Raw genomic sequence first — 27,552 nt, 5'->3', positions numbered from 1 at the left:
TTGGAACCAGCTCCACCTCTCTCCGGGTAGAATCCCAGCGGCTGGGACCGCGGCACTCAGGGCATGACCCCCTCCAGCCACACTCCCTCTCGAACCAGCCAATGTCTTCCCATCCGCCCAACAGGCGGCGGGCCCCCATCCCCACGCCCCCACCCCACTCCACGCAACCTCGTCCCAGCTCCTCTCTGGGCGGCACCTCGCGGGCCGCGCCGCCTACGATTGGCCAAACACGGCATAGCGCCATCTCGGCCTACGGCGCGGTGCGCGCCGTCATTGGTTGGCGGAGGCGGAGGGCGGTGACGGTGGGCGGGGCCCCGTCCTCTGGTCCCTGGCCCAGGCCTAGCCCATCCTCCGCGGAGGCGCACGGGGCCTGGCCATCAACTCGGGCTCCCGGCGGTTACTCTGGTTACTGCCGAAGCGCCGCGCTGGAAGGCTGCCGCCGCCCGCGAGGGATGCTGCTGAGGAGTCGGTCGGGAGCTCCCGCCGCCGCCGCCTCTGCCCTCTAAGGGTAGCGCTGTGGAAACTGCCGTGCAGCAGCTGGAAGGTTCGGGGGCTGGTTCCTCGGGAGCCGCGGTGAGGTGGAGGTCTCGAGGTAGGGGCTGCGCTTCCCTGCCCTAGAGCCGCAGTCTCCAGTCCGAGGCCATCTTTGGTGGGCGAAGGCGGCCCCGGCGAGAGAGGAAGCTCACTCCTCACCGCCGCAGCCCTTGCGCTTTCCGACCCGGCTGGGCCATCGCTGTCGGACGAGGCGAAGCCGCGTTTTTCCCAGCGCGAGATATTTCTTTGATGTTTCTCCCCCTGTTCCTCTTCTGAAAGGGCACCTGCTGCTGGTGAGGGAGAAGAGCAATTTTACTGCACGACAAGCCAGCAACAAAATTTAAAACATCATCCGGAATAGCCCCCAGGACCCTCCTCGCCTTACAAAAAAAAAAACGGGGGGTGGGTGGGAAATACATGGATTGCTTGAAAGGGGAGAGTCTGGTCGGGAGCTGTTGGAGCAGGAAATTTTTAAATACTGTTTTTTAAATCCTGGAGAACGTTCCCCTCTTCTGATACTTTTATACTAACTTTATATGATTTTGTAAATTAGTCCGATTTGAATTGTAATCCTGTGACGGTGTTTACTGGACTTTGGCCGGTCCCCCGTGCTACTTTTGGCAACACATTTTGGGGAGAACATCTAAACACCAAAACCCTACCAGAAAAGATCGGATCTGAACATTGACCCCGTGTCACCGAAGAAACCTTTAAACCATGTGGACTTTTCTTGGCATTGCCACTTTCACCTATTTTTATAAGAAATGCGGAGACTTCGTCTCTCTGGCCAACAAGGAGCTCTTGCTGTGCGTGCTGGTGTTCCTGTCGCTGGGGCTGGTGCTGTCCTATCGCTGTCGCTACCGGAACGGGGCCCTCCTCGGGCGCCGGCAGAGCGGCTCCCAGTTCGCGGTCTTCTCGGATATTCTCTCAGCCTTGCCTTTCATTGGCTTCTTCTGGGCTAAATCCCCCCCTGGATCAGAAAATAAAGAGCAGCTCGGGTCTAGGAGGGTAGGTTGAATTCAAAGTGGGCAAATGAATGAGTGTCTTATATTAAAATTCGGACTGGGGTTACTCAAATGTAAATATTCTAATTTAAAGGGCGAGAGGCTGCAGGTTAGATACTGTGGTAGGAATTCTCATATAGCTGGTTTTTTTTTTTGTTTGTTTGTTTGTTTTAAAAGCTCTTGACTGTTCCTTGGCTAAATCCTTGAGGCTCTTAGGAATGATTGAAAAACCTTTGTTTCATTTAGTGTTGGTGGTGCCAATGCTAAATAAAATTGGTTTGATTATGGATGTTGATTTGATTATGAAAGTTGAAATGTTTGCATCACTAGGACAGAATCACCATCTGTGATGGAAAAACATTTTTTTTTAAATTTAAATCCTTTGGTAAGGATTATGTTTGAACCTGGGAAGAAAGAAACCCGCTGCAGGTTAAGTCTGAGGCTTATAAGAAGGGACAGCTGCCTGGGGAAAGTCACAGAACAGTCGGAAGAGCTGGCAGAGTAAAATGCTCAGTGTTTTAAAGTCTTGGGCAAAACACCCTGCTCTCCCCACGTCGGCGGAGCCTTCAGTAAATCAAGGACCTAAATCAAGAGACTAATTAGTGTGTGCATTTCAGCCATGTTCCTAAATCAAAGGTGGGTCTTCAAATACACGTAAAGTTATGACGATCCCTGCAAAGACAGCAGAGGAGGACAGTGGTGGGAGATGAGGGGGGAAAGGTTGTCGAGGCCAGAACATTTCGGGTTTGTTGCCCTTGGGTGTTTATACTTTTTCCCAAGAGCACTGGAGGATTCTAAGTATGGGAGTAATGCTATTTGATTTTTACCTTTTAAGAAGCACATTCCAGTTTCTGTGTGGAGGATGGATTGTAGGAGTATAAGAGTGGAAGCAGGGATGTGGGGTAAGAGACTCCAGCAGTAGGCCAAGTAAGGGACGACAGTGACTTGACGTTAGGGTGTGTGGCCTACAAAATAATTCACTCTTTGAGGGTTCTGGATCCCCATCATTTTCCTGTATCTGCAGTACAGATCAGCACGGTTTGCAGAAGAGGTGGGGGCTCGGTTTAGGAGTTTTGCTTCACCACTGCTGACTGTGAGACCTTTGGCAAATTGCTTAGTTTCTGTAAGGATCCGTTGCCTCTTTTAGGTGGGAACAGCACTAACCTGGCTGGTAGTTAGCGAATTGAATGATTTAATGTTTGCAAAATGCCTGGTTCATAACTGTGATAAATAGTAGCTATTAACATTAGTCTAAAGGTAGTCTCCGTCTGTTAGGAACCTTTGGAGTGGTGCTGAATTCAGTGATAGGGTGGGTGTGGGTTGGAGGAATGGGAGGGGAGGGAGAGGGAATCTTTAATCCTCAAATTGATGTCTTTGGTATCTTTGTCTGAGATAATGTCCCTCAAGGTCACTGAGCACTGGTCCAGGTGGCTGGAATGTTGTCATACCGTAGAGAAATTTGGGGGTAGGAAATTGGATTACCAGCAGTCACTGTTGGTTCCACTTTGTGAATACCTCAGGCTTTCTGCTTATTTCCTAAATACCTGGGAGTTGGTAGACTGTAATGAGTACTAAGTTCCCATTAGTGGAAACTACGAATCTACCGACCAGGCTCTGAAAGGCGTAACTTTCTCCAGAGTTCCCCTTCCAGGATTGTGTGTGTGTGTGTTTAACAGGGAAAATTTAGGAAGAAAAACTAATAACAAATGGGTAAGATGACAAAAGGGGCTTTTCTTGCTCTCAGAACAGTAATTTAAATATAGACAGTTGCTCTGGCCGTTAAGAAATACTGAGAGTAAGAGTTGACTCTATTGTGAAAAGATAATTTCTCTAAGAGAAATTATAAAAAAATAGAATGGACAGGAAGGCCCCAGTCCATTATAGAAGCTGAATGAATATTAGAGTCACAGAGAATTAAAATTCTAAAGGATTTTAGGTTTTATCTCCTTCCTTTTTTATTAAAACCCTGTCAAAATGGCATTAAAACCCTGTCAAAATGGCTTTTAGTCTTAATCGATAAGGTCAGAGAACTCAAGGAAGATGGTTCCTTGCAACTCTGTATCTGAAATGTATTCATATTTGTGAATCCACATACCAAGAAAAAGTACTTATTACAGTATTGAATTGGTACTACCCTGGCGGTCCAGTGGTTAAGACTCTGCTTCCAATGCAGGGGACGAGGGTTCAATCCCTGGTGCAGGAACTAAGATCACACATGCCGCGCAGCGCACACGGCTAAAATCAAAACAAAAGAAACAAACAATATTGAGTTATTCATTAAAAAATAAAAGTAACAGGCACTGTTATGCTCAGTGGGCATAAATCTCTCAAAACAGGCCTTTTTCATCTTCTTATAATCAAAGTTAAGATTTTTACTGTCAGCCCAATGAGTGATAGGTTTAATGTTTGTCCTTATTCCTAAACTGGAGGGCCACTTGTTTGACTAGGCTCTCTTAAGAGTATCAGGATAGGGGAAAAGGGAGGTAAATTAAATATATTCTTATATGTAAGGACTAAAATTGTGAACAGGTCGAATCCCAAGGGACAGAATGAGTTATTCTCTTGGCATTTTAAGTTAAATATTCTCAATTAATAGATCAATAGCCAGGATTTGACAGTTTTTTGTTATATAAAAGTGATTTTAGATTAAGGTAGATTTTTCAGATGAAAACCCAGAGGGAGAAAATAAATATGAATAGTTGAAATATCTACAGGGTGCTGAATAATTTGCAACATGAAGTCATATCAGAAATTGTGCATGAGACTTCCCTGGTAGCACAGTGGTTAAGAATCCACCTGCCAACGGGACACGGGTTTGAGCCCTGGCCCGGGAATATCCCACATGCCGCGGAGCAACTAAGCCCGTGCGCCACAACTACTGAGCCTGCGCTCTAGAGCCTGCGAGCCACAACTACTGAGCCCGTGTGCCACAACTACTGAAGCCCGCGCGCCTAGAGCCTGTGCTCTGCAACGAGAAACCACCGCAATGAGAAGCCCGCGCACCTCAACGAAGAGTAGCCCCACTTGCCACAGCTAGAGAAAGCCTGCGCGCAGCAATGAAGACCCAACTCAGCCAAAAATAAAATAAAATAAATTAATTAATTAATTAAAAAAAAAGTTGTACATGATTTGCATCTGGTAGATGCTCAGTATATATTTGAAGCATTGAATAATTAATGATAGAATTTTCCCTGTAAGTCTTTGAAGCCCCTTGTAAACATTTTTTATATTTGGCCTATTATGGATTTATAAATATGTGACAGCATTTTCTAAATATGTTTGAATGATGGAATATAATTTAATTTTATTGGGATATTACTATATGTTTTTGTTTAACCAAGATTTTGATATCATTGTTTTTTATATATGATCTGGATTTAAAAATGTAACAGTTCATTTGGTTTGATAATGTTTAGGGTATAGTTTTTACCTAAAATGCAGATGTCCAGTGTGTCTATATAGTAGTAGTATGATTTAAAGATAACAAATGTGGCTACATAATTCACTTTTATTTTAAAAAACAGTGCAAAAAAGGAACCAGTATTTCAGAAACAACCTTAATAGGAGCAACTGCCTCTACGTTGATATCTTCTCAAAATGATCCAGAAATTATCATCGTGGGATCTGGTGTACTCGGCTCTGCTTTGGCGGCAGTGCTTTCCAGAGATGGAAGAAAGGTGACAGTAATTGAGAGAGATTTAAAAGAGCCCGACAGGATACTTGGAGAATTTCTGCAGCCAGGTGGTTATCATGTCCTTAAAGACCTGGGTCTTGAAGGTAGGTTCATAGTGATTTTTAGGAGTTATGTGGCATAAGCAAGCACTCTTTGCTATGACTGGTAAAAAGGTATTCCATTTTATTTTCATGTATAAAAGTTACTCTATTCATTTAGCAACAAATTTGCATGAAAATGAGAGCAAAGGAGAAAATAAACATGAGGAGATATGAAGTAGCCTTAGTGAGATAAATGAAGTGGCTAAAAAATTGTAATGGTCAAAATTGAAGACTGGAAAACCAGAATGAGGGCATGAAATTTAGTGAAAGGTGAAGGGAACTATCATTTGTAGAGTGCATATGGTGTACCTGTTATAGAACCTTTTTTTAAAGCATCATTCATCCATTAACCCAGTGCTTTTTAAATACTACTCATTTAGGAAATACTTACATTTGCTGTATGCTTTGTATGAGGTGCTGTAGTGGGTGCCAAGGCTATACTAGTGAACAAGACAGATCAGCTATCTACTCTTGGGAATCAAAGTATAAAATATAGGCCCAGGCTGTGAATTGAGAAAGAGCTTGCTTGGCATGTAGGGTAGGCAGTATGTTGTAGTAATTACCAGCATTGATTCTGGCACTAGATTGCCTGGGTTTGACTACCACCTCAGGTACATAAAAAGCTGTGTGATCTTGGCTAAGTTACTTAACCTCCTGTGTATTAGTTTCCTCATCTGTAAAACTGGCACACTTAAAAGAGTCCTTGTCTCATAGTTTAAGAGGATTAATTGAATTCATAAAGACAAAGCATTCAGAACAGTTCCTGGTGTGTAGGAAGCACTATGTAAATGTTTGCTATTTTGTTCAATGAACTGAAAAGGAGACCAGTGTAGCCAGAAAGTATTGGGTAATGGGGAAAGGAGAGTGGCTTGAGATTAAGGTTGGAGAGGTAGGCAGCTGCCAGATCATGCAGGGCTTTGAAGGCAGTGGAGCAGGAATATGACAGGATCCTGTTTACGCCTCTATAAAGGCTTCAGACCTTTGACAGCTACTCACAATGACAAACACATCTTATATCCTGACTCAGTACCTACAAACATACCTAAATCTGACTGCAATTTTACTTTTTAAATACTTGTCATGATTTTACCCAAGTATACAATTCACAGCTCGAAAGTCATTTCACAATTTACCATTGAGTCACATCCTGCAGTTTGTAGAATGCTGTTTTAAAAGAATGTGTGGATATGGTGTGGTGAATAGCCTCCAAGACTGTGGTGGTGGGGTAGCAAGAGTCAACTCAAGGAGTCTAGTGGGAGCTCATTGCTAAGTCCAAATGACAGATGATGGTGTTTGGACTAGTATGGTAGAGAGGATGTAAAGAGAAGTGGACAGATTCATGACCAAATTAAGAGGCAGGAATGGCATGACTTACTAAAGGATTGATGTGAGGTATGAGAGAGGGGGTGTTAAAAAATGATTCCTAGGTTTTGATTTGAACAACTGGTAGATGGCGGTGCTGTTTGCTGATAAGAAGACCTAGAGAGGAACAGGCCCTGGGAGGAAGTTGGGAGACCTGTTGAGATATCCAAGTGGAGATGTTAAGTTGAATATATGAATCTCGAGTGCAGAGGAGTGAGTGATTTGAGCTGGCTGGAGTAGACATTTCAGAGATGTCAGCATACTGGTAATACTTAAAAGCCACAGCAGTGATGGAGACCAGCTCAGGAGAGTGTGCAGGGGGAAAAGAGAAGACAGAATAAACCAAGTCCTGGGAAACTGGTGTTTAGAGGTTGGGCAAAAGAAGATGAGCTTGCCAGGGAGACTGAGCAGGAGCCGGCAGAATGGCAGAACAGAGCCAGGAGAGTTTGGTGTCCTTAATCCAAGAGAGGAAAATGTTTCTAGCTGGAGGGAACGGGTACGTATCAGGAAAGGAAAGGAGCCATGTCATGGTTTGCTAATGAAGGGTCAGGTAAGATGACCCTCAGGTAGAGAAAGGGCCATTGGATTTGGCCATTTGGAGGTTGCTTGTGACATTGACGATGTTTCAGTGGAGTTGTGTAGACGAAACCTAGACCGAAGTGAGTGGGAGATTAAAAAATTTGAGACTAGAAAACTACTCTCGAGGAGTTTTTCTCTAACAGAAAACAGAAATGGCAGAGGTGAGATGCAGATGTGAGGATAAAGGAGGGTGTTTGTTTTTTTTTTTTTAATAAATTTATTTATTTATTTTTGGCTGCATTGGGTCTTTGTTCCGGTGCGTGGGCTTCTTGTTGTGGTGGCTTCTCTTGTTGCAGAGCACGGGCTCTAGGCGCATGGGCTTCAGTAGTTGTGGTGTGTGGGCTCAGTATTGTGGCTCTCGGGCTCGAGAGCACAGGCTCAGTAGTTGTGGCGCATGGGCTTAGTTGCTCCGTGGCATGTGGGATCTTCCTGGACCAGGGCGCGAACCTGTGTCCCCTGCACTGGCAGGCGGATTCTTAGCCACTGTGCCACCAGGGAAGTCCCCAAAGGAGGGGTATTCTGATACTAGATAGAGCATGTTTGTGTGGTGACAGAGAAGATAAAGTTGAGAGGGAGGCGACTAAAGGGGTTACATTCATTCCTTCATTTAACAAATATTTATTAAGCATTGGCCATATTGTAAGTACTGTTCTGGGTGCTGAGGCTACAGTAGTGAACAAAACAAAGATTCCAGCCCTCATAGAGCATACATTCTAGTTGCTAGTGTAGAGGGTGGTGATAAAAGATGAATAAATAAAAATTAGAGTATATGTTATGGTTATAAGGGCTTTAGAGAAGAATCAGAAAAGGGAGATAGGGAGTTGAGGGTGGTGTGTAATTTTTAAATAATGAAGTGGGAGAAGGGAAAGCCTCGCTGAGAAGATGACATTTGAGTAAAGGACTGAAGGTGGTGAAGGAGTAGCCCTAGGGCTATCTGGAGGAAAGGACTCTCTCTCCAGGCAGAGAGAGAATCAAGGGGAAAAGCCTGGTGGGAGGAGTGAGCCTGGCCTCTTTGAAGAGCGAGGAAGGAGAATCGTGTTGACTTGAGTGGTGTGAGTTATAGAGAAAAGGTCAGATGGGCAATGGGGGCTGGATTCCATTGTGGCCCACTATATGGATTTGGCTTTTACTCCAAAGGGAAGCCACTGGAGAATATTAAGAAGAGGAGTTATTAGATTTCACATTTTAGAAGTATGATTAGAAATATTATTTTAAAATATTCTTGTTATTGTGTAGACAAAAGAGTAGATCATAAAGTGGCAAGTCAGAAGCAGGGAGACCTGTTAGAGGATTATTGCAGAATCAGTGAGAGTTGTTGGCTTGGACCAGGGTGGTAGCCGTAGAGGTGGGGGAAGTGGCCACATTCTGGGAATATATTGATGTTTGGAAGGAAGAGTCAGTAGGACCGGCTGATGGATCAGATGTGAGGGATGAGAGAAAGAGAGGAGTCATGGTATTTAAATGAGACGAGACAACATTGCCCGGAAGAGGTCCAGGACGACCCCTGGGGTCAGTGAGGTGAGCAGGAGCCAAAAAAGAGGACCGAGAAGGAGCAGATGAGGAGGACAAGCAAAAGACTGCAGGGCTCTGGACCCACGTGGAGAGAGTGCATTGTGAAGAAGGGAGGTCCGCCTCTGTCCTTTTAAGTTTCCTAACCATCACCCTCCATGAGAGGGTCACTTGAGGCAGATGTGACAGTATCCTGAGACAGGATTTTGTTACCTTTATCGTTGAACATCAGGCAACTGGAAATGCCCTCAGACTAATGACTGGATATAGAATCATTTAGAAATCTAGCCTCAGGGGATATGTCCAAGGTTGTGGCAACAAACCTCAATGGGTTCTTATAGGTAGTTCATGTAAGGGTGAGGAGAGCCATGCAAGAGGGAGGGGAGCCACTGAGGTATTTTAGCCAGTCCACGCATCATGCATACCTTTAATATCATAGCAAGAGTCCTTTTTAACATTCATTATGCTGTCAGTTCCCCCTCAGGTGTGATGAGCTATGGATAATAGAAGCCCTTGAAATAGTTACTTTTTGGAGTGTAGACTTTTAATATAATACCGACTGACCCATCCTGGTGTGTGGGTTTTTAATAAGTGAATTGATTGCCCTTTGGCTTAAGCTTAATATCTAGAACTCTTCAAATGAATACATTATAATTTAAATGCTATAACTTTATAATAAGTCTCATTATCCAGTGGGGAACCTCCTCCTCACCTCACTTTCTTTAGGAATATCTTGACTTTTCTTGGCCTTTTTGCTTTTCTATATATAAAATTTAGAATCAGGTTTCAATTCCCATGAAAACAAACCCTGTCAAGATTATGACTGAAATAGCACTAAATGTCTAGCTCAGGTTTAGAAAAATTGTCTTGGACTTCCTATCCATGAATGTGGTATACTGTCCATTCAGTTAGGTCTTGAGTGTATTTAAATAAAATGTCATAAATCTTGTTTGTCTTTTGTTATATTTATTCCTTGATTCTGATATTTATATTTGGATTTCCATAAGCGATACCTATTTTATTATGCACTGTATACTCATTTTGAGGTTCAGACTTCACACCAGGTCATGGTACAAAGTTAGGATTGTTTTTCTTATGGATGACTCCACCCATGGCCTATGGTAGATGGCTTACTTCCATGCCATGTCTCAGGGCGTTGAATTGAGTTTTTCTGGTCTCTGTCGTATTGACAAGAAATTTACATATGGTGCCAAGTTCCAACGTCCATTGCATGTGGGGGCCCCTACCTCCTATCCAGGAGTGGTCCTTATAACTCCAGCCTTTTAGGCTTGTGGTTCTGATACCCTTATGCTGTTGCCTTTAAAACTTGCTCACTGGTTTGACTTTGAAGTTGCTTTTCATTTTTAGCATATGCAGTTTTTTTGTTGGTTTTGTTTTTTAGCTTGCCTTTTTATAGAAAGCAATTCTGCATTTTTCAATGTGGAAGAGTTTTCCATGCCAGTTTATCTGATATGTTGATAGTAGTAGTCTAATATTGGAGCTATATGGTTAATAGTTAGTGACAGCTCTAAGTCCCATCACTGTCTTCAAAGTTATTAACTAGTATTTGTGAAGCCTGCATTTCATTAAGGTTTAGGGTGCCATCTTCCTGCCTGCTTAAGAAAGTAAAAGTGCCAAAGTCTGTCATATTCGATTTCATCAATAAAGTAGAAAGAAAGATTTTTCAAGAAATCTTAAATTAGACCTTATTTATATACTTGACTTAGGATAATTTACCTGAGGAAAAATTTTACTGTGCTACTATATGCTTTTCACATCGTCTATATACTTTTCACATTGTCTGTTGTGTTCTAAATTGGACTGTTTTAGCATTTAAAGTTCTTCCATAATATAATTATGGCTTAAGAAAAACAAGCTATCTCAGTAGCTGACAAAACAAAAGTAGAAATACTAGATGGGCTTTAAACATTTAGGTCAGTAAAGACTGGCAAAGAGATCCAAAGTGAATACACTGCTAATTGGCAGCTTTTAGGATATATGTGTACTTTTCTCTGAATGAATTTTAACTGGAATAATTTAGAAACCATACCAAAAAACTAACTTACTTTGGTCCTAGGTCAGATGTGTGACAAGTATTCATCCAGCTTGTCCCTGACTGGACTTTAAGTGTGACTAAAAAGCATATCAGAAACTATTTATTTTGATCTTAGCATAGATATGTGATAAAAATTGTTTATTATAAAGTTTTCCTATTATCAGAAATGAAGTTATTTTAATGTACTTAATCCCTAATATATTTTAATGTATTTAAATATATATTATGTGACTAATATACATGCTAAAGTCCACTTTTTCACAGAAACGTATTTCCAATACTGTTAACCATTCTTTATCATAATTTTAAGCCTGTACATAGTAATTTCTCGGTTCATACTTAATAATATACTTTACCTAACTTAGATTCATATTTAGGTTATTTACAGTTATTCTTATTAGAGGTAACACTGTAGTGAACCTGTTTTTGTATACACCTTTAATAATTATTAAAAATATGAATTATATCTTTAGGATGAATATCTTAGATGGATTACAAGACTAAAATTAGGATGCTAACTTCTTCGTGGTTCTTGATAATTATTGCTGTACTTATTTTCTAAAATGTTATTACTTTATAATATGACCAGTAATATATAAATTTATCCATTTTATCTTTATCTCACTAGCAATTTTGAGAGATTTGGTGTCTTATTGTTTCAGTTTTATTTCATTGATTTTTTTAAATCAAGTTTTGAACATTTTTCCTGATACGTTCAATGTTTCTGTACTACTTAGTGTGAATCATCTATACACTTTTGCCCATTATTGTTAGGGTCTTAATATTTTTCCTATGAATTTTAATGAGTAAATTTTATATGTAAATATTTACCTTTTGTGATATTACGAATTTGCTAAGCCTTGTCTTCCAGAAACATTAAGATTTCTGAAATAGTTATATTAATGTCCAGTTCTCCAAATGGTATCATAGCTTTATGAACACAGAAACTCATTTTCAATGGTCCATGTCCTGTTGGTGCCTGGTGTAACTCTGGGCATATTACAAAATTGATTTTTTCGACCTGAATTGTTTTGCAGATACAGTGGAAGGTATTGATGCCCAGGTTGTAAATGGCTACATAATTCATGATCAGGAGAGCAAATCAGAGGTTCAGATCCCTTTCCCTCTGTCAGAAAACAGTCATGTGCAGAGTGGAAGAGCTTTCCATCATGGAAGGTTCATCATGAGTCTCCGGAAAGCAGCTATGGCAGAGCCCAAGTAAGACTACAGCTTCAAATACATGATGTTAAAGAAACACATTTAAACTTGGCCTTCGTACAAATACTATTTTATACATTTTCATAAGTGTTTGGGTATGGGTTAGAACATAGCTATTATATTAAAATAAACCATAAATTAGAAGAATGTTAGCTCTTCAATGCCTTTGTTAAGAATATCATATAGATAACTTTCCTTTGAATGACATAGAACTATTGAGAATTTTCCTTTGACTAAATATATGTGATCTTTTATGTGGTTGGAATTTAGAGGGTATGGTTGTTGTAATTAAGGTTTAAGTTCATATGTGCCCATTTGGGAGTTGGGGTTTGTGGTTATGGTCCTTTTTATTAAAAGTCAGGTTAGAGAACTTCAAGAGAAGATCCCTGTTCCATTCATATTAAGGACCTAGACTGACAGAACTGCCTGCTTCTCTCTCTCTTTTTATTGAGTTATAGTTGATGTACAATATTATGTAAGTTACAGGTGTATAGTATAATGATTCACAATTTTTAAAGGGCTTCTCCTCTTAATTATTAACTTATATTTGTCTCTAGCCCTATGCATTATAATTGAGGTTTAAGTTTTAAACATGACAACCCTCATGTCATTGGCAAAGGCTTAAGTGTTGACAAAGCAAGTGACGTGAGTGGATTATTCTTAGAACTGAATGAATTTGATATCTATGGAAGTAGAATATGTTCACTGTAGAAAAATGGAAAAATACTCAAAAATATAAAGAAGATTGTAAAAATTATCCATGATCCTTCTAACTAGAAGTAACTACTCTGAATAATTTGGTAGATAAATTCCAATTCCGTGTATGAATTTGTGTGGGTATGTAAAATTTTTCTGCATGTATTTTATTTTTTAATGAATGAGATAAAACCTGTTACTTTTTAAAATGCTTTTAAAAATATCATTACATTAGTAATATGTATTCCATTTTAAGAAATTAGAAAATTAAGGGCTTCCCTGGTGGCACAGTGGTTAAGAATCCGCCTGCCAATGCAGGGGACACGGATTCAAGCCCTGGTCTGGGAAGATCCCACATGCCACGGAGCAACTAAGCCCGTGCGCCACAGCTACTGAGCCTGCGTACCACAACTACTGAAGCCCGCACGCCTAGAGCCCGTGCTCAGCAACGAGAAGCCACCGCAGTGAGAAGCCACCGCAGTGAGAAGCCCACGCACCGCAACCAAGAGTAGCCCCCGCTCGCCGCAACTACAGAAAGCCCATGCACAGCAACGAAGACCCAACACAGTCAAAATTAAAATAAATTAAACAAAAAAAAGAAAGAAATTAGAAAATTAAAACCACACCAGTTCTAAAATCCATTAATGATCTCTTTGCTTTTCGTCATTCCAGACCTTTTTCTATGTACATGTGTGTCCATATTACATGGGTAAACTGGAGATAAAGAAAAGGGAATTTTTCATTCCTTATTTAAATTGTTCAGTTGTGCTACCAGAGAATTTGTTTATTTATCTTTTAGCACAAAGTTTATTGAGGGCACTGTGCTGCAGTTACTAGAAGAAGATGATGCTGTGATGGGAGTTCAGTACCGGGATAAGGAGACTGGAGACATCAAGGTGAGATATATCAAATATTAGCTCTTCCTAAGAGATTTTTATTTTCTTTTTCTCCTACTCCTTTAAAAAAAGTAGGCTCACCGATTTATTATTCATCAAAGGGACCGAGATCTCTCTAAGCCCTCTGCACCAAATTGAACACATTGTTCTTTAGAGCACTTCAGAATGCTGTTCAAATAACTTCAGAAACAAACACCATGATTTTAACTGTATTAAAAACTGAAATGAGAAATGTACCCTAGGAGAGAAGCAGAGGGGAACTGGAAGATGCAAAAAGGAAGGATTCAGCATAAAAGAAATAATTAGAATAAAATAAACTATTGTTTAAGTAAGAAAGGCAAAAAGTAAGAGAATGTCTGGGGAAATAGCAGAATAAAATAGTTTGCTCCTGTTGGTTTAGTAAAGAAGAGAAAGTCAAAGGCTTATCTGTTGATTCTTCCCGGCTGCTCCATAGGGTAACCACGTCCTAGGAATTATACTCTAATGGGGGCAATTACAAGATAATATAAATACATACATCCACGTGTACAAAAATTCTTCTAAGCCCTAGCCACTAACTGAAAGCACTATGTGAAGTTAGAAAATTCTAGAATAAAAGAATGTGGTTCGTCCTTGGAATTTGTAATGAGATTCAGTCCTCTATGGGCTGTGCTTGCTTTGTAGCAGTTTTCCCCAGTGTCCATGAAAGTAGCTTAATCCCAGATGGTTTGGATGGTAGGGCTTTGGAGGAAGGTGATCCTCAGGGACTCAAGGGGAAGGGTCTCTAAAGATTGGTTGTGCATTACCTTCAGCCCATGTAACAGCTCCTTCAATAGCATTATCTTCAAATACTCTGTAATGCCCCATAATGTATTTAAATTTGTTCATGTACCTTTTAAAAGAATGTCCTTTTCACTGTGTATTTCTAACCATTTAGCTGAGTATTCTTTGTTTTTGTTGTAGGAACTCCATGCTCCATTGACCGTTGTTGCAGATGGACTTTTTTCCAAGTTCAGGAAAAACCTGATTGCCAATAAAGTTTCCGTTTCTTCACATTTTGTTGGCTTCCTTATGAAGGTACCATAGGAATGCAATTGTAGGAAATAAAAGCAACTTGAAACTTGAAAATTATTAAAACATTTTATTTATTTATTTTTCTAGAATGCACCACAGTTTAAAGCAAATCATGCTGAACTTATTTTAGCTAATCCGAGTCCAGTTCTCATCTACCAGATTTCACCTAATGAAACTCGAGTACTTGTTGACATCCGAGGAGAAATGCCAAGGAATTTAAGAGAATACATGACTGAAAACATTTACCCACAATTACCTGGTAAGAAATAGTATTTCACTGCTATTGTAATCTACTGTCTGCAAGCAAGTCTCACAAAAGGCCCTTCATTTCCAGTTCTCACTGAAGCTTTGTCTAAATTAGGCCAAAGATAAGGATGGCAGGTGAAAAATTCATCCAGTCAGTCAGCTACACTGGAGCTGAATGAACTATTTAAACTAGCACATAAAAAAAATCTCCAAGTAAAAAAAATAGTTTCAATGTATTTTTTCTTAGTAATAATTATAGTTTTCTGAATAATCATTAATAGTGGCATATATGGTATTTTTTAAGGTAATCTGGATAGCAGTCTAGGTATGTGAATTCTTTTTTTTTTTTTTTTTTCACACACACACACTGTATTTTATTTTTACAAGAGATAAATAGACTGACATGAATTCTTGAAATAGCTCTTATACTTAATTACTTCTTGTGCTTGGTTTTTGTAGAAATGATAGCTACCATATATTGAATGTCTACCATATAAGAGGTGTTTTACTAACATAATTGAATGTCTACACAACTACCCTATGAGGCAGGCATTATCATGATCCCCATTTTACAGATGAGGAAACTAAGATTCAGAGAGATTACTTAGCTTCTAAATACAAACCTTTAGTAAGTGGCAGAGCCAAGGTCGAAAGCAGGTCTGTCTGGCTCATACATCTCTGCCCTCAGAACATGAGGGCTATAGGGGTCTTTCAGACATCTTTGTAAAACACTCATTAAAATTATTATTTTTTGAGAATAGGAAGATGTAAGAAAGAAATATAAACAAATTATTAAGAATATTGATAAAATTGAAGGGAAACCCTGCTTGCCAGTTATGATATGATTATAGTAATAGCACATTATCCTTGGTATGAGTACGTTTTAATATTGTTTTTTAAGTTATTTTTTAAATTAAGCAAAGTTATTTTTTAAACTAAGTGAAAGCACTCTATTTAATAATTAACAGAATATTAACAGAAATTAAGGTATACATGGACCAATTTAGATTTTTAACAATGACATTTTCAGCACTTCAATACATTTTCACTCAGTTAAGCCATTTTTGAAGCTTTCAGATGGAAAGAATGAGTTATGCATATTTAGGAAAAGGATAGTTCATAATGTGATATTTTTAGCATTCTTTTTTTATATAGATTTTTTTTTCCCCAATCCGAAACTTAGTTGCAGCAGACTGCCCTGTGTAGTTTTATGCTCATATTAGTTAAGTTATGGAAATTCTACTCATTGTAGGAAGGAATAGTTTCAGCATAGGCATTCTGCTCCTATATTCCCAGATTACGAATGGTATGAAAAGAAAGTTTATTTTCTATACAAGTAGAAGCACAAAACTTTAAAACTGGGAAGTATCTCAGAGATAAGCTAATCCAGCTGTTTCATTTCTAGATGAAGAAACTAAAGCTCAGAAAGGTAGTGCTCTATACATCTTACCCTTTTTCTACTGTACATACCTCCTGCTGTTTGTGAATTGGTGGTATATTTCATCTGATCTTATAGAATATGGTGGTGACAATAAATTAGGTGTTAAATATATGATACCTAGCATTTAACATTTGGAAGAGAGGTGGGTGGTTTTTCTCCCTGTCTCATCTCATCTGGATTTGCTTCACTTTTCCTCAAGTTTTCTGGTTCACCCAGCTCTATGTTTATCTATTTACATTAATTTTCTCTTAGATTCCTTAGTAATTCCTTAGCTTGAATAACTAGGTGCTTAATGAACGATTTTATTAATAATTAGTTCTTGAATTTTTGCAAGGGATATATGTAACACCCATAACAGATGTGTAGTAGGTATTTGTTTATTCTTGATAAGAAAATGTGATAACTTGAAATTGGAATGTTATAAACCATTTATTTGGTGGGGTGGGCTTTACTGCAGATCACCTGAAAGAACCATTCCTAGAAGCCACTCAGAATTCTCGTTTGAGGTCGATGCCAGCAAGCTTCCTCCCTTCTTCACCAGTAAACAAACAAGGTATTATTTTATTGGACTGATTTTATAAAAGATATTCCAAATATTCAAATTCATTACTCCAAATGACATGTATGTGGTACAGTTTGTAACATGTGGTATGGAAACTTGATTACTGTGGAGTAATGCATTAGTAATACCAAAATTAGTGTTATATGTATTATTTAATATTGAGTACATATAGGTCACTGTTCTAGTTATTGGAGATACAACAGTTAATTAAATACAGTCCTTAATCTAGAGAAGGCAGTTTTCTAGTGAGAGATATAGACAGATAATTTCAGAACACTGCTGATAAATGCTGTAATGAAAGCCCACTCATGGTATCCCCGATTCACTGCGAAGGGGTGGGGTGTACAAGGCAGGGAGGGGAGCCTGTGAACTGGGAAGGGTGATTAGGGAAGACATTGCTCTGGAAACAGAGCTGGACTTGGGGCACGGAGGGTGAGTGGGAGCTCATCAGGTGGACAGTGAGATGAGGGGCTTTTTTTTTTTTGGCTGTGTTGGGTCTTCATTGCTGCCCGCGGGCTTTCGCTAGTTGTGGCGAGCGGGAGCTACTCTTTGTTGCGGTGCACGGGCTTCTCACCGCGGTGGCTTCTCTTGTTGTGGAGCACGGGCTCTAGGTGCACGGGCTTCAGTAGTTGCAGCACGTGGGCTCAGTAGTTGCGGCACGTGGGCCCTAGAGCATGCAGGCTTCAGTAGTTGCGGTGCACAGGCTCAGTAGTTGTGGCACACGGGCTTAGTTGCTCCGCGGCATGTGGGATCTTCCCAGACCAGGGATTGAACCCACGTCCCCTGCACTGGCAGGTGGATTCTTAACCATTGTGCCACCAGGGAGGTCCCGAGAGATGAGGGACTTCTAAGTAGGCAAAAGCTAGGATGGCCGAGAAATGGTGGCACTTAAGTGAACTCAAGTAGCTTCCTATGGCTGGAGCATAGGATAGGTGTCAGAGTGGTAGAAAGGTAAGATATTTATTTAAAGTTTAGTTTTAATCCTATAGACGATGGAAAGTCATTGAAAAGTTCTTTTTTATAATAGCTTTATTGAGATATAATTCACAAATCATATAGTTCACCCACTTAAAGTGTACAGTTCACTAGTTTTTAGTGTATTCATAGGTCTATGCAACCATCACCACAATTAGTTTTAGAACATTTTTATCACACCAGAAAGAAACCCTGTACCCATTAGCAGTCACTCCTCATTTCCTCCCAGTCCCCAGGCAACCATTAATTTACCTTCTGTCTCTCTCTATAGGTTTGCCTCTTCTGGATATTTCCTATAAATGGAATCATACAATGTGATCCTTTGTAACTGTTCTTTGAGGTTCATCCATTTTGTAACATGTATCAGTCCTTCATTTGCTTTTATGGCCAAATAATATTCCATGTATGGATATGTCAGTACTACATTTTGACTATCCATTCATCAATTGATGGACATTTGGGTTGTTTCTACTTTTGGTTCATACCTGTGTATGAGTTGTTGTGTGGACATTTATTTTCATCTTTTCTTGGGTATATACCTAGGAACTGAATTGCTGGGTCTCATGTTAACTCTGTCTAACGCTTTGAGCAACTGCCAAACTGTTTTCCAAAGTGGCTGACCCATCTTACATTTCCATTAACAATGTATGAGGGTTCCGATTTCTCCACATCCTTGACATGTTATTATCTGTCTTTTTGCTCATAGCATCCTAGTAGATGTGAAGGGATATCTCACTGTGATTTTGATTTGTATTTCTCTGATGGATAATGATGTTGAACATATTTTCATGTGCTTATTAGCCATTTGTGTATCTTCTTTGGAGAAATGTCTGTTCAGACTTTGTACATTTTTTAAGTGGGTAAATTAAAAAAAAATTTATTAAGTTCTAAGAATTCTTTATTCTAGATATAAATCCCTTATTAGATATATGATTTGCAACGTTTTTCTCTCATTCCATGGATTGTCATTTTGGTTTCCTTGATGGTATTCTTTGAAGTTTTTAATTTTCATGAAGTCCAGTTTATCTGGTTTTTTCTTGTGTCACTTTTTTTTTTAAATTTTGATTTATTATTTATTTATTTTATTTTTTAGCTGTGTTGGGTCTTCGTTTCTGTGCGAGGGCTTTCTCTAGTTGTGGCAAGCGGGGGCCACTCTTCATTGCGGTGCGCGGGCCTCTCACTATTGTGGCCTCTCTTGTTGCAGAGCACAGGCTCCAGATGCGCAGGCTCAGTAGTTGTGGCTCACGGGCCCAGTTGCTCCATGGCATGTGGGATCTTCCCAGACTGGGGCTCGAACCCGTGTCCCCTGCATTGGCAGGCAGATTCTCAACCACTGTGCCACCAGGGAAGCCCCTCTTGTGTCACTTTTGATGTCATATGTAAAGTCTTTGCTCAACCCAAAGTCATGACGATTTACTCCTATATTTTCTTCTAAGAGTTTTATAGCTTTAGCTTTTACATGTAGGTGTTTTGATTCATTTGAGTTAAATTTTATGTATGGTATGAGGAAGGGGTTCAGCTTCTTTTGTATGTGGATATCCAGTTGCACCAGCCCCACATGATGAAAAGACTATTCCTCATTGAACTGCCTTGGCAGTCTTGTCAAAACTTGACTGTAAATGTAAGAGTTTATTTCTTTCAACAGTATTTTGTAGTTTTCAGAGGGTAAGTTTCACATTTCTTTTGTTAAATTTATTCCTAAGTATTTTACTCCTTTTCATGCTATTGTAAGTGGACTTATTTTCATTTTAAGATTCTTCATTGCTAGTGTATAGAAAAAAATTGACGTTTGCATATTTAACTTGTATCTTGAAACCTTGCTGAACTGATTTATTAGTTCTAATAGTTCACTGAAAAGTTTTAAACAAGGTAGTGGCATGATTAGAGTTTTGTTTCAAAGATATTACTCTGATATGTTGTGGAAGGTGGTTTGGAGGAAAGTTCAGACTAAAGCCTATAGTAAGGCTATTTAATTATTCCATGTAAATGATGATGAAAGGCCTGAACTAAGGTGTGGCAATAAAAATGGAAGGTAAAGAATGGATTTGGGTAACATCTAAGGTGAAGAATGCATGAAACTCAGTGATTAATGGTAGTAAGAAAGAGTGAAGTCTCTTGATGGGTCCCAGGTTTCAGGCTTAGATAATTTTGCCACCTATTTGCTGACATTGGAAATACAGGGAAAAGTGTGTAAGTTTAGGGAAGTGTGGAGAGATGATGAGCTCACTTTTGGACATAGTGTGAAGGGCTGGGAGGTCATTTGAGTGGCCGGGTGGAGCCCCATTGAAAACAGGAGTGTGGAGCCCTGAGGAGAGGTGTGAACGGGAGCTGTCGCTATACTGTGGTTCCTGAACGTAAACAGCTATCATTTGCTATGGAAAAACATGTATCATAAACTACCAATCATATGAACAAACTATACTGCAAAGCAGAATGAAAGCCAGTGCCAAATCGATATAAACAGCATGCTGTGGGAACATACCCTAGTTGGTGGGATTGGGAATGTTCCATGGAGAAAGAGGAATAAAAGCTGGTTATAGTTTGTGGTTTTTAGTGAAGGTATTAGACTAATACATAAAAAACTTGGATTAATATTTAGAATATACCTTTTCATAAATATATGTGTATTCTATAATTAGTTATAAATGTAGTATATTGTGACATTACAGAAAAAAATTATCCATAATTCTGCCACGTCGCCACTATTATTATGGTTGGCTATTGCTCTCAGAGACAAAATTAAATAAATGCTTTGTTTAACTGTCCCTCTAAGTCATAGGTCATTTGCCAGGCTGACAACTGATGGGAACCTTAGTCAGGAGCTTGGTCAGGAGGTGTATCTCGAGTCAAAGTGCGGAGCTTTCTGCTTCTGTAGTTCTGTTTTAAGGGGGCCTAATTTTCAGCTAAGATTCAATCAAGGCTTATTCTCTTAAATTAACTTCTGATGGTTTTGGAATATCTGCCTATTCCCTTAGAACCATACAGACATCTCTCTATAACATGCTGGCAGCAAATATTACTGTGAAACGTCAACGACCTCTCGATTTTTTTCCCTCGTGGAAGGCTTGCTTTTTATGCGTGGATGCCTGTACGTTCTGTTTTTCATGGAAGAGGCCTTATAAATATTTTGACATTGTTTGACTTAATCTTAGGGTCACATGTGAGCTTCTTGAGGGCAGGGACCATGTTCTTGTTCTCACTGTATCCCCAGGGTCTGGCACATATTAGTTACCCAATAGATATTAATTGAATCAACTCTTGAATTTTTGCCTGAATAAATTTTAGTCATGATTTAGTCCCTTGTATTTTCACATTCTCATTTACTAGCTCACATTCAAAATGTTTATAAATTAACAGAGTAGTCTTTTTGTTTGTCTTAAAGGATGCTCCAGGATGATGTCATAATCTACTTTCTCTCTTTTTATAGGTGTTCTTCTTTTGGGAGATGCATATAACATGAGGCATCCTCTTACTGGAGGAGGAATGACTGTTGTTTTTAATGATATAAAACTATGGAGAAAATTGCTAAAGGGTATCCCTGACCTTTATGATGATGCAGCTGTTTTCCAGGTAAGATATTATCCTTTGACAAAAATGTCACAAAATAGATTTCTTTCTGGGGCCTAAGAGGAATGGGGCTTTGAAGGGGAGGTCTGTACCTAGGAGCCTGGTCTTTAGTAAGTGATTCTTAAGCAGTCTTGTTCAGGATTAAGAACTTGACTTGTCACCTATGAATCTTTTAGAATTTCTGTACTTGGATATTATATAACATTGGATTACATGGGCCACTTAGCTTCAGAGATGTAACTCATTGCTCTGGAGATGTTTTTTTTTGGTGGATGTGTAAATGTTGAACAAGGCATAATTACTTGTACAATAGTCCTCAGGATACCTATCATCAGTTTAGGGGATTATAAACATTAGTCTGTGCTCTTTCTTTCTCTTTCCCTCTACCCCCTTCCCCTTCCTTCCTTCTTCCCTTCCTCCCTCCCTCTCTCCCTTCCTTCCTTCCCTTTACCATATAATAAGTGATCTTTTTTCTTTTTAGGCCAAAAAATCATTCTATTGGACGAGAAAAACGTCTCATTCCTTTGTTGTGAATATCCTTGCTCAGGCTCTTTATGAATTATTTTCTGCCACAGATGGTAAGTGCAGATATTTTTAAAAGAATATTGCTGAAGTGCAGATTTTTAGCACAGGAAGGGAACTTAATTACAAAAAAGTTAGTGATTAGGCCAGAAATAGAAATGTTTCCTGCGTTTGCTAACTTCCAAGTTGGTAGTCCTTTTTAACTCAACCCTTGAGCAAGACTTTTTCTAATCATCATGTATCCATCACTTTGTGTGGAAGGCTCTTGCTTCCGTAGACAGCCTTAATAGCAATACCTCAATAATGTGTCGTCATTCACCCCTCTGGTCCAAATCAGATGCATAAGATTGTGATGCAAATCTTATGCAAATGTATGAGACTGTGATGGAAGATCTTTCTGGCCATGAATTAAAAGGCAATATAGTTGTTAATCTTTTTCTTCCTGAACACTAGTTTCAATTTCTTTTCAAAGTTGTATTTTGTAAAATGAATATGAGCTTCATATCAAGCCTAGATTTTGTCTCCTGTTAAAGTGCACAAGCAGAAATGTTCCCACGCTTTTGTTTTTGTTTCCATATGAGGTGATGGTCAATCTATACATTAAGGAAAACATGATTTAGCAGAAACAGTGGCAGAAATGGAGGAAAAGGCATCTGTGCCACCTCCCAACCATGGCCGTGTACAAATTAGTGAGTGGTAGGTTAGTAAAACTAGACCTTTAGGTTTTCAAGAATAAATGTAACTTGAATCTCATCACCTCAGGTGTTTACAACAAAGCTGTTTCTATGACCTGGCTGAGGCCCTAGTGATCCACACTTTGGTGATCTGATTACAAAGGACGATGCAGTACAAGTGCTTCCTGCAGCGTCTCTAGCCATCATTCTTGCTAAAAGCAAAGACAACTTATTGTGATTTGCCAAGCAAATCTCTCTTGCTAGTTGAGCATGGAAGTTACAATGGCTGGTTGGGCAAGAAAATAACTAAATTTGGAGTGTTTCTAAGCTCTTCTTTCTAAGCTTTTCTAAGCTCTTGAGTTTCTTACATGATGAGTTTGAATCTGCCGACAAAACAACATTAAAAAAGTTACGGAATAGTGGAGGAGGAATGAGCTTTATTGGAGTAAAAGGTTACCTGTCGTATCCTTTTTCGTCTTTTGTAAAGAACAATCTAGGCATACTTGAGAAGAACACTGGTTCTGTACTATTAAAAAGGTTATTGATTGATTATATTATGTTGTGAGGGTTTAATGAATTATTTCGAAAAGTATAAAAAATGTACACATATAAGGCATTATTATTTACTCTTCACAGCTGTTCTTTTTACTTGATAATTTACTGCTCAGAGATATGGATCAGGCATCTTAGAGACTGGGGATCTGGTTTCTAGAACTGTGTTTTTATAAGAAAAGTTTACAAAGTAGTTTGCATCATTTAATGAATTTACAACACAGTCAAGGAAATAGCTTTTAAATAACTCTAAGACCTACATGTTTAGTAATTATTTACTAGCAGAAAAAGTTTATTCACACTTCTTAAATTACTATGTGTAATGTTACTTATGAAATTTAAAGGAAGTCTTGGGTTGCTGAAATGCAACTAGATTTTTTAGAAATTATCTGTAAGGTGTAATAAATGTTACACATTCATTTTTTCTGACATTTCATTAATACCCAACATAAATGTGTGGATAATTTGATCGGGAGTAATTTTTAACTTTTATTTTAGATTCCCTACATCAACTAAGAAAAGCGTGTTTTCTTTATTTCAAACTTGGTGGAGAATGTGTTGCTGGTCCAGTTGGGCTGCTTTCTGTGTAAGTTGTTTCAATGACACAGAGGAAACGGATGTTCCAGGTTTTCTTAGGACAGTTGGGTTTATGAATGACTGCAAGTCTCTCTCCCTTATGCCTTTTGCCATTTTATCATTCAGTAGTATCCCAAACAAAACGCAGCCCAGAGAAATGAAAAAAGGCAATATTTAGTGCTGCATTTTTGGTCTAGGAAACAGGGTTGATTCTATGGGAACCATGATTAATAGAAGTTTATATTTAGAATTTAATTTTGTTGGGACTCATGAAACTCAGTAACAGTTCTGATGGTGCAGACATATGTAGAATTATTCTTGGAAAGTCTGCAAAATGAAATTCTTTAAGATTTTTCTCCCTCATCTGCTATCTTAATGTCAACACTGTTATCTTTTGAAAAATCTAGACTCAACAAGCCAGGCCATCCAGCTATTTCAGACTGAGATCTCAAGATTAGTGAAAGAAAACAGCTCAAAACATACAATTTAATAAACTAAGAGGAGTTACTGGCTTCTCTGACAGCGGTGAAGTCTAAGTAGTTTCTTGTAAGAAAAAAAAAATTTTAATTTGTCCCTTAGCTGGCAGATACAAGCTTGTAAAGTCTCCTAAAATATAGTGTGTTTACCTTTACAGATGATATATAATTGGAACCTCTTTACGAGTCAACTTTCATTTCCAGGTCTTACTAATATATATGTATATATACTTTTTATCTTTCCTATTACAGATTGTCTCCTAATCCTCTGGTTTTAATCGGACACTTCTTTGCCGTTGCAGCCTATGCCACATATTTTTGCTTTAAATCAGAACCTTGGATTACAAAACCCCGAGCCATTTTCAGTAGCGGTGCTGTATTGTACAGAGCGTGTTCTGTAATATTTCCTCTAATTTACTCAGAAATGAAGTACTTGGTTCATTAAGCTTAAAGGGGAACCATCTGTGAATGAATACTGGGAACTTGCCAAGTCTGAAGAGACTTGGAAGAGATGTACATAGCACAGTACTATACCGCTTCTAAAGTGGGGAACTCTTGGACCAAGATTGGGATTAATTTGTTTTTGAAGTTATTTGTACATAAACATGTAAATATATAATTTGCAATTTCAAATGAAGGGTAAAATAAGATAGATATGTAAAAGAAATGATTGTTACCATAAATTAGTGCTAACACTGAGGAACTGCAGTTTGTCTTTTGAATTCAGTATTTGGGATGAGTTATTATGGGACATGCAAATAAAATGAAGAACGAACTCTCATGTCTTTTTGTCTCGTGCTGTGGACTTCTTTACGTAACTTCATGAAAAAGAAACCAAAGTGGGATGGAAAATGCGGAGGGAAACCTATTCTGTTAAATAACTCCTGACGTTGGGGAAGTTGCCTTAATATCTCTGGACCTTATTTTCCTCATCTATCCACCTGTCTTTCCTCACTTATCCAATTGGATAAGGTTCTCTTCTGAGTTCTTGGAAAATATCACATTTATATGGAAAGGCAATCGAGGGCTTTATATAAATTCCACTGTGTAACATTAATAAGCCAGGCTAGGCTTATTTCAAGAAACAGTGAATGAACAAATAAGCACTTGCAATATCTGGCATAATGCCTTAAAATCAGTTAGACTTTACTGAGTTTACAGTACATTTGAAGAGATTATGGACATTCAGAAGGGTATCATGAGACTTAAGTAAATCCCCAAATATCACTAAAGTAAATTGCTTCCATTAAAAGAGCAGTAAAATACGACCGGGAATTTTAAGTAACTACTTCAGATTCTAATGATCAGGGCTAAAATTTTATTTATAAAATAAAGCTTTTATAATTAACATTTCTCTTGTTCAACTTTTAAGTTGAAATTTTTTCAGTTGAGGAAATTTTTCACTAGCCAGATCACTTTGCCTTGTTTTAGCACAGTGTATGTGGACTCATTTGCTTGGTTTTGTGAAATTCCCCTCTGATAAATGGTACACTTCAATTGTCTGGTTAAAAATACACTTTCTTAGATCTGGCCTTTTTATTAGCAGCTGGCTTTCTTTGCGGGGGACATTTTCACAGAGAATTAAAGCTCTCACTTGATGCAGTTACTGCAGTGCATCTGATTACAAATGAGAAACAGCAAGATAGTTTTGAGAAGTGGACGTACGATGGCCACAGACTTACCGGCTGAGTTCATGTGTCAGCTTCGGTGGGTGAGACTCCCAAACTCCTTACATGCCAGGCAACTTTCAGTTCACTTTTAAAATTCCTCCCTGGGTTTCCACCAAGCTGGGCTGATAAGCCTTCTGCTTCCCTCTGCTGACTAGATGCTTTTTAAAATCCTTTCTACAATGATGGTGAAATGAAGCATATAAAGTCATTTTTTTTCTCCTCCAGTATCTTAGGATTTGAGACCTTCTGACAAAAGAAATAACTTATCATAAAATCAGAAAACTGAAGGGAACCAGAGAAATCATTAGCCCTGATTTTATAGATGATGCCAATAGGCTGCCTTGGGACAAAGTTTAACTAGTGGCAGAATCAGGACTCAAGCTTTGCCTCCTCACTACAAATTAATGCTGCTTTTCTTACTACTTGCTAACTGACTGTCAAGCACATTTCAGATACTGGGTGTTTTTTGTTTGTTTTCGCTTGTTCCTCTCCTCTCCAGAGGACACAGCTATACGGTCAGAGTTAAAACACCTTTCTTACTCTTATCCAAATTGCCACAAGAGGATGACAGCCCCTCTTTCAGGGTAATTTTCATTCAGAAGTGATGTAGGATTTTGGAAGAGTTAAAAGCTAATGGCTAAGCTGTTACTAAAAAAAATAGGGGGTGGGGACTTGGGGTGGGGCTCAGGGCTTGCTGAGGAAGGAGCAGCTGAAGTTGGGGAGTCCTACAGAAGGGCTGCAGGGAACCCCCAAGGTATCTGGATTGGAAGAGGACATTGAGCCTCAGACATTATTAACAAACTTCCATGGTACGTGGTCCACGGATTGCATGGTCTCTGCATCCGCTACTAGTGTGTCTGTCACCATGTGCCTGCCAGCCTGTCGTGGACGTGACCATGGACACAACACTGGACCTACCGGGCTCCTCTCTTACCTTCCAGACAAGGTTTTTGCAGGGTGAATATGTGGTGTTTGAATCATAGGCTGAAGGATGACTTTGGGTACTGGCAGTACTATTTTACTGAAAATCTGGAGTTGCACAAATAGTTCTTTAGAACATAAAACTAAATGGATTTATACACAACAATTACACTCAGCATTTATAAGAGGCAGTACAAAATGTGTTCTGCTTCTACATGATATAAGTTGCATATAATACCATGATTTAAATAATATTAATTATATTAATTAGTTCCGTGAAATACATCTTACTCAGAACGTCTGATGTTTCCCACAATAAAGGGAAAAAATGCAGTTCTTGGAGCAGTTGGGTTTCTTTTCATTTCCAAGTTCATTTTAGTGACGGTGGGAAGATTTAAGGATAATCCTTTCACTGAAGACGCAGAAGTCAAAAAAAGTCACAGGACTGTTCTGAACTCATCAAAAATGAAATTAGGCACGTGTGCTTCAGCAACCTAAAAAAAATAAGAGTTAACTGTTTCATAGTGTTATAAGAAGCAATTCAAATTTTTCCATATGAAAATTAAAGACATGAAGACATCCTTTGGAGCAAGGTGAATCACAGGGAAATACTGGACCACTAACTGAAACTGCCACCTTCTGCTTCTGGTGTCCTACTGCTGGTGTCTAATTTCTTGGCACTGCTGACA

At 39.0% G+C, this 27,552-nt stretch overlaps 2 protein-coding genes across 2 annotated transcripts in view; one reads left to right on the top strand and one right to left on the bottom strand.

The window, feature by feature from the left end:
• The first annotated feature begins 323 nt into the window (after positions 1 to 323).
• SQLE (squalene epoxidase) lies at positions 324 to 25,048 on the top strand. Its single transcript, XM_059901163.1, has 11 exons — positions 324 to 1,542; positions 5,063 to 5,315; positions 11,856 to 12,036; positions 13,532 to 13,628; positions 14,571 to 14,684; positions 14,769 to 14,940; positions 16,826 to 16,921; positions 21,333 to 21,475; positions 21,954 to 22,050; positions 23,719 to 23,806; positions 24,525 to 25,048. Exons 1-11 carry the CDS (start codon positions 1,252 to 1,254, stop codon positions 24,715 to 24,717), a joined length of 1,725 nt encoding a protein of 574 aa, XP_059757146.1. The 5' UTR covers positions 324 to 1,251; the 3' UTR covers positions 24,718 to 25,048.
• A 339-nt stretch (positions 25,049 to 25,387) lies between these two features.
• The window catches only part of WASHC5 (WASH complex subunit 5), a 56,447-nt gene continuing 54,282 nt past the window's right edge, over positions 25,388 to 27,552 (bottom strand). The window contains exon 29 of the mRNA XM_059901162.1: positions 25,388 to 27,357. Within this exon, the coding sequence (XP_059757145.1) occupies positions 27,301 to 27,357 (57 nt within the window). The 3' untranslated portion in view covers positions 25,388 to 27,300. The remainder of the gene's footprint in view (positions 27,358 to 27,552) is intronic.

Source organism: Balaenoptera ricei, chromosome 17, assembly GCF_028023285.1.
Source record: "Balaenoptera ricei isolate mBalRic1 chromosome 17, mBalRic1.hap2, whole genome shotgun sequence".
NCBI lineage: Eukaryota > Metazoa > Chordata > Mammalia > Artiodactyla > Balaenopteridae > Balaenoptera > Balaenoptera ricei.
Note: the sequence above shows the minus strand (reverse complement) of the source record. Positions and strands in the feature narration are given on the sequence as shown.

Bases quoted from the DNA above. Each gene is read 5' to 3' on its own strand.
- SQLE (XM_059901163.1), top strand. From the start codon at position 1,252: ATGTGGACTTTTCTTGGCATTGCCACTTTCACCTATTTTTATAAGAAA. The intron at 1,543-5,062 runs GTAGGTTGAATT...TTTAAAAAACAG, and splicing joins AGCAGCTCGGGTCTAGGAGG to TGCAAAAAAGGAACCAGTAT. The intron at 5,316-11,855 runs GTAGGTTCATAG...ATTGTTTTGCAG, and splicing joins TAAAGACCTGGGTCTTGAAG to ATACAGTGGAAGGTATTGAT.